Source organism: Gadus morhua, chromosome 10 (genome assembly GCF_902167405.1).
Source record: "Gadus morhua chromosome 10, gadMor3.0, whole genome shotgun sequence".
Taxonomy (NCBI): domain Eukaryota; kingdom Metazoa; phylum Chordata; class Actinopteri; order Gadiformes; family Gadidae; genus Gadus; species Gadus morhua.
The window spans coordinates 6,711,340-6,718,724 of NC_044057.1; the positions used below are offsets into that span (position 1 = coordinate 6,711,340).

Consider the following 7,385-nt stretch of genomic DNA (forward strand, 5'->3'; position numbering starts at 1 on the left):
GTTGATGTGATCAACATTGAGGGAGAATGGCTGTTGGAAGCCCGTACTATAGTGGCACTAATGTGGCCGACTATTGTCAAAGAAACACACTCAATGACATGAGGCCAGAGTGTAAGGGACAGAAAGACAGATGGTTTGACAGATGAACACAGAGGATGTTTACCAGATTAGGGGCAGACGGACATTGTGGGTTTATTCGCTAACAGACTGCCACAACTGTTACTCCAAGATACAGCGTGGCCAGGAAGATAGTGGATAACAACCTCCTCAAAGCTTCCTGTAGTAAACCACCCGAAACTGGGGCTGTGAATAACAAAGTGACTGCCTTAATTATTTATTAAAGGAGAATGACTGGTACAATGATTGCGTTTAATAAGCATAGGTTTGGACTCATCCACTGATGAGATCAAATGTGGGAAAAATTCTTTAACAAAGATATCAGTTGTATTTCAAACCCAGTATTTCGCACAGTATCTAAGCAACACTTGCCAACTCGCACTTCTATTGGCACATTGGTCAGCCACCTTTCAGTTGGCAGAGCCTCAAAGAATTAAATTACTTGAAAATGATTTTCAGAAGAGCCAAAAGATCGTTTGTGTGATTATCAATCAACCTTTTAGGGAAGATGTTCATTGCAAAATAGACAATTTAGACTGGAAAGATTGATTGTTATTATCTTCTCTTCCCTATTATGGTAACATGGCAAATCGATTTTTAACATGACCTGGAATTGACTCCGATAGCTGTGTGACGATCTGATTAAAATGTCGCTTTGTATCCCACAAAGGCGTTTTGTTTAATTTCTATAGTATAATTTATGAGTAGATAATACATTAATGAGATACAAAGCGGCCTTTATCCCTCGTAGGTCGGCCATATGCAACCAGAGGCAGCTAAATCGGGCTCTACTAGCCACAGGTTCCTGGCCCCCAGAGCTCCCATTCGGTTGAGACAAAGAGGAACGCGGGGCCGGTGTGTGGCCCCTGCCTCACAGGGCCTAATAGGGCCCCACAGGGTCTAAAATAGAGCCTCATAGGGGTCTCGGGGCCTCAGAGGGCCTCATGGCCCCCCGTCAGCTTGTGGAAGAGCTCCTGGTTGAGGGCGTCGCCCTGCTCCTTCGTCCGCGTGGACATGAAGATGTAGCCCCCGATGAACTCGTGGACGATCTTGCAGTCGGCCGTCACGCAGCTGAAGGCGATGTTCACGTTACCGTCGAACTCGATGGCCACCTGGAGAGCAGGGAGACGGTCAGAGCAGTGAGACAGTTAGCGGAGAGCAGTTAGACGTTTAGAGCAGTGAGACGGTTAGAGCAGCACAAATATCAACAAAAGGTTTCTGCAGCTGTAATAGTGAAAACACAGTCAGTAATAGCAGTAAAATATATATTGTATGATATATTCTAATAGTGCAAAATATATATATATTGTAATAGTTCAAAAAGACAGTCAGTCTGAAGGTCAGAGTTCAGAGTCCAGAGTTTTTTTGGGGAGGGGGCAGAGTGGAGGGGCTGGGAGAGAGGGGAGAGAGGGGGGGGGGGGGGAGAGAGGGGAGAGGCGTCACCTGTCGTATGTCCCAGTTGACGTTCCACTGGCGCATGTTGTTGTAGCGCCAGGTCCTGACCACGTCGCCCACCCCCAGGTCGATACGGATCAACCGGTTGGGGGCGATTCCCAGCACCTCGTCCTTCCTGCTGCCCTTGAACCTGGGGGAGGACAGACGTCCGTTGACGTGAGCTTTTCAGCTTTACCTCTCAAAGCGCTATGTGATGGGAGCTTGTTTGATTATGTGTTGCTTGTCGACTTGGCTATCCTAAACTGAATGTGTTCTCGTGGAAAGAGAGGGTGAAATGCTACTGAATCCAGAGTAGTGCGGCGAAGACAGATAATGCCTTCCAATGAATTTCAATGGAAACACATTACATTTTTGGCTGCTGCAGTAACTGAGAGATTGTGAGATTGATCTGAAAGTCGATGTCACATTAAAATCTTTAAATCCTTGTTGTGACATATTTTGATAAGTTACAAAGTGCCGGTGCTTTTAAATTGTTACTTCCAATATAATTATAGACCGGTAACTCAATTAAATTTCTTGCTACATTTAGTTCATCATTGTGTGTTTGTTCAGCATGACATATTATTTTACATCTAATCTTTCTCCATCGGCAGAGCTATTTTAAGTACCCTGAGAAGAGAAAAGGCCCTCTTTACTTCATTCAAATGTTTTTGTAATAGCCACATATATTTGTGAAGTCTTAGAATAACAAGCTGCAGATACGTTGTTTATTTCTCCCTCACAGACTGCTTGGCCATTCGACTGGTTAAATCCCCATTTTAAACCGCTGAAAAATGTATCCAATTCACCCACTCTAGAACACAGATACCAAAAGGTCTTGGGGGAAAAACAGAAGGAACCGGAGGAATAGTACCTGACGACCACGTAGGAGAGGCCGAAGTCTGGCAGCGCCTGCCAGATCTGCAAGAAGCGAAGCAGGGCGTCGTTCCAGGAGAGCTGGGCCACGTTCTGGTAGGCCTCCAGGATACGTTGGGTGAGCTGGGAGCAGGAACAGCAGGAGTACATTTACATTTAGGAGATTCTGCTGACGCTTTTATCCAAAGCGACTTACAACCCCTCATTCACACATTGACACACACCGACGGGGGGAGTCAGCCATGAAAGGGGACAGCCAGCTCGTCGCGAGCAGTTAGGGTGAGGCGTCTTGCTCAGGGGCACCTCGACACTCGGCTAGGAAGAGCCGGGGATCGAACTAGCAACCTTCCGGTTCAAGTCAACCCGCTCTCCCTCCTGAACTACTGCCGTAATGCACACAGAGCCTTCTGCAGGGACAATGTAGTCGTGCGGATGTTAGTCGCCTTCGTTTTACACACTCTGTATTATCAGTGTTCGGTCTCATCCAGCCCCACGGTATTGTGCGTTGTAGTGGTAACACACCTACAGCCTATAGGGGTTTCAAAGGAGAGAAGCAGGACTGTACTTCCAGTTCTGTGAGGTGAACACGACTCCCTTGGTCCCCCACCGAGACCCCCAGAGTGAAACCCCCTGAATCCCTTCTCCCTGTAGTGCAGGGGTCACCAACCTTTTTTAACCTGAGAGCTACTTCATGGGTACTGAGTCATAAGAAGGGCACCCAGTTCTATACACTCTTCTGAAATAACAAATTTGCTCAGTTTGCCTTTAGTTATATATTACTATTAATGATTAATGATACTCATCCATGTGAAGACATGTTAATTAATTAAGTCATGTTAATGATTTCTCACAATAATTATCAACAATGACTTAAAAAAAAGGTGGGAAATAGTTGTTCAAGAATGAGTAGTGCTATTTTTAGAACAGGCCAGCGGGCGCCTCATGTGGTCCTTGCGGGCACCATTGTGCCCGCGGGCACTGTGTTGGTGACCCCGGCTGTAGCGTCTAAGCCTCGGTTTGTGTGTGAGGCCCAGAGGTGTGTCGGGGGGGGGGGGGGGGGGGGCACCTGCTTGGCCTTGTACTTCTTCTGGTAGCGCGGCGAGACCAGGCTGTGGGGGTTGATGGCGTCGTCGGCGGCGGGCACCGAGCTGTTGCCGTGGGTCTTCTGCATGGCCAGGAAGGAGCGGATGCTCTGGATCTCGCTCTGGAAGCTGCTGTCGGCCAGGCTCCGCCCCGTGGACGCCAGCCGGCACGCCGCCATCCAGTGGGCATACTGCTCCTCCTGCGGGAGGGGAGGGACTGAGGTGTCATTCTGCTGTCTCATTGGTTCAGAGCATCGTCCCGCGACACAAGGGTCAGTTGGACCTTGAGGCAGGCGACTCGGTACAGTTGGTGTGTTTGGGTTGGACGGCCTTCACAGAGGGGTCCGGAGACGGAGAGTGAGGAGAGTTATAATGTGAGAAGAAAAGAGGATTCAGGTTGTTCTGCGCTTGGTTGAAGGCCACGGTGTGTGGTTGAATGTTGTGTATAAACCATGTGTGCCTGGGTTTCTGTGTTGTGTATAAACCATGTGTGCCTGGGTTTGGTGTTGTGTATAAACCATGTGTGCCTGGGTTTGGTGTTGCGTATACACCATGTGTGCCTGTGTTTGGTGGCTTACGTTCTCGCAGCGCAGGTAGACTTCGGTCATGCCCTCCGGGGCCGGGATCAGGAGCCGGATGAGGAACTTCTGTCCGGCCACGTTGACGTCTGGGGCGACCTCGCAGCCTGGGCAGACGGACGGCGTTCACACATCAGCACTTAATTTACAGTCCAATTGTTCTGCTTATTGAAGAAGCACTCAGTAAGATTGTTCAGTTTTTGTGGTGATTTTAAGAGTTCACAATTTTCATTGGCGTTTCTTGCAATCATGGAAAGGACGGTGGAGGGGACAGGAAAGTGGACTTTGTAAGAGATTTCTGAATTAAACCTGGCTTGCTTAGGCCTATTGCCTAAATCCGTGGTTCTAAACCATCGGGCCGCGGACCCGTCTAGGCCATGGACCATTGGCCATTGAGCCACAGAGATTTAGAAATATTATTATCGTGATATTATACAGAGAGGTGAGGATTATATTCTATCGTAATGCATAGGATCCCTACAGAGAAGTAAAACGTGTTTCTTTTACTTTCGCTTGATCCAGTCTATTTGTTATTTTGTCCAACCAAGTCTCTGTCAAGGAGAAGTCTGGCCCTGAAATCTTGTTGTTGAGTTGTTTCCCTACTGTCAATACAATCTCTCCTTCAACTGAATCTTTTAGATATCCCTAAACTACGTTTGAAGTAGTCCAACACAACAACTCTCTCCCGCTCTCACTCACATTTCCAATGTTCTTTTGCAACAACTCAACTCTCGTAAGACTTCTGCTTGGGCAAGACTTGGTTTTACACAATAATAAACAGCTTGTCAAGAGAAAGGTTGAGAAACAAGTTGTATTTATCTGAAGGGATCCCTTCATAATGATGTAAAAAAAGAAAATAACTTTTAGAGAACGTACATAGATGGGGGGCAATTGCCCCAACGGTTTACATTGTCCCCCTTTCAGTGTTTTCCCTCGATACTGGATAAATTTCAGAAATTGTGATCTACATTAGCCTCATCCGGATATCCAGAAGTATTCACACTGGTAGGGCCACCATGCCATCCCAGAGTGAATTCAACTTCAGTTACAAGTGCAGTTGCAACCTGAAGAATGGTGTAGTTGTGGGCAAGGTGATTGTTTGAGGGGTATTCAGTACAGCTGTTCTCCACTAAAAGTGCCATAACGTCCTTCGTTATACGTACATCCATTTGTACAATCTGTGAATCCTACACAGTGCCCCTTTAGGTAAGAAGCAGCCTTCATCATGTAGATAACCGGGAGTAAAGTGGAATATGTTATCAGCCTGTGAGGGGCAGTCCTCATGTTCTCCTTACCTTTGAGGTGGATCTGCTGGATGGGCTCTCCCACGCTCTCCTCTTTGCTCTTGAAGTAGGAGATGCCGGTGTCTTGGAACTTGAACCAGTATTGCTTGTAGCCCTTCAGGGTCAATCTCTTGGGCCTGGAAGTACGACACAAGTCAAACCCAGTGGGTTTCATGGAGCACAGTGTCTATGCGTCGTGTGTTGTTCACTTTCTGCTGCCTCCCATCCCTAAAGCCTCATCTATATCATAGGAATATCCACTTTCCAACCCATCTTCCTGCACATATCCGTTTGCTAATTACTCCTTTAACGTTTTTCACAGTTAGACAAATGGATGGATAACTTAGAAAGACACCTCATGAGCATTGTCATGAGATATTACAGAACAAGAATCTTACCGGAATATTTTCAGATAGTCACTTAGTTCTGGTGCTGCCATGTTGTCCTGTATTAAATCAAAAAGAAAACATAACCTCGAGACACACATCTGAGACACACACCATTTTAGACTGATCAATCTGAACCTAAGCTTAAAGGACAAATCCGATGTAAAATGGATTTGGGACATGTTTGGTATGATAACGAGTTGGAATGTTCGTTTTGGAGCAAAAAAGCGCATATAGACGCATTCTTCAGTTGGCTGTTTATAGCTGATTCTATCAAAACGCAGAGCTTGCGTGTTGTTGACGGATTTCACAATCTCTGTGTTCGCCAATCTACTTATCAAGTCTTAAAAACCAGATGGCGTTGACGGGTGAACTACTGATGGTATTGTGTGTATAAAATGTCCTTTTTAATAAACAATCTGTACACTTACAAAGTTATCAATGCCTCGTTTTATATGTTAAGACCCTTATTATACTACCAAAGAAGTGTCAGGCTACTTCTAGCCTTTTAAGTGGTTTAAAATAGCGATTTAGTTTTTACCATAACAAATGACCCCCTCGTACCAAGTTTATAGCGTTTTGGTAGAATCGGCTAAAAACAGCCATCTTAAGAAGATTCCAACTCGTTATCAGACTAAACATATCCCAGATCCATTTAACACCGGATTTCTCCTTCATCTGGGCCACGTCTTGACACACGTTATAAAGAAAAACAGTTGAAAGCTTCCGGTAGTTTTTCCATTTCGATGACATCTAATGTCACCTGTAAGCCACATCGCTATATACAATATACGACTAAAATATGAAAACCTTGAAATTGTTATTCAACTAAAACCGGCAAACTACAAGAAAATATACCAAATGTTCTCAACAATGCCGATGCATTTATGCATTCATCCATTCCATCCATCCTTCTCAGCAGGGTAGGAAACAGGAAACTCTCACACATCTATTTTTCATAAAGCTACCACAACAAAGCATTAAATCCAGGGATTTCAAACCCTTCTCTTTCCAGCAGTCGATCTGTATTCTGAATCTACACTTCTGCAAGCAGCTCTCCAAGATGTCTTACCAGCATGTCGTTGGCGGTGTTGCTGTCCCCGTCCAGCTTGACCTCCAGGGACAGCAGGGCCGTCTCCAGGTCATCCATGGCCGCGTTGGAGGTCACCGTTTGGGGCTCAGACAGCGAGCGCTTGCTGATGTGGTACTTGAACACACAAAGGGATCCTATGGTCATTATTTAGCTCATTGATTCCTTTTTTTAAGGTACATTTTAATTCAATTAATTTATATTTTCATGGCTGTTTCGTGCGATCATGGAAAGGACACTGGAAAGTGGACTTTGTTAGAGATTTGGCTGGCTCGCTTAGGCCTATCGCCTAAATCAGTGGTTCTAAACCACCGGGTCACAGACCTGTTCGGGCCGCGGACCATTGGCCTCCGGGCCACTACTTGAAAAATGTATTTCCATAATGTGGTACTGGAACACACAAAGGCATCCTCAGGTCATTATTTTGCTAATTGATTCCTTTTGGAAGGTAGCATTTGGTTTAAATGCTTTCATTGTAATTCAATTAATTCATAACATTTTCTGGATTTGAGGCGACAGATGCTATTGAAGATGGTGCT

General features: G+C 45.7%; 1 protein-coding gene across 1 annotated transcript in view; it reads right to left on the reverse strand.

Annotated features, from left to right (window-relative positions):
* Window positions 1–350: 350 nt before the first annotated feature.
* Window positions 351–7,385, reverse strand: part of fermt3b (FERM domain containing kindlin 3b) — a 14,761-nt gene continuing 7,726 nt past the window's right edge. Inside the window, exons 8-15 of the mRNA XM_030368415.1 lie at window positions 6,829–6,963; window positions 5,769–5,815; window positions 5,383–5,507; window positions 4,088–4,194; window positions 3,494–3,709; window positions 2,426–2,550; window positions 1,561–1,702; window positions 351–1,229 (exon numbers count right to left, since the gene is read on the reverse strand). Coding sequence (XP_030224275.1) covers window positions 1,050–1,229; window positions 1,561–1,702; window positions 2,426–2,550; window positions 3,494–3,709; window positions 4,088–4,194; window positions 5,383–5,507; window positions 5,769–5,815; window positions 6,829–6,963 — 1,077 coding nt within the window. The 3' untranslated portion in view covers window positions 351–1,049. The remainder of the gene's footprint in view (window positions 1,230–1,560; window positions 1,703–2,425; window positions 2,551–3,493; window positions 3,710–4,087; window positions 4,195–5,382; window positions 5,508–5,768; window positions 5,816–6,828; window positions 6,964–7,385) is intronic.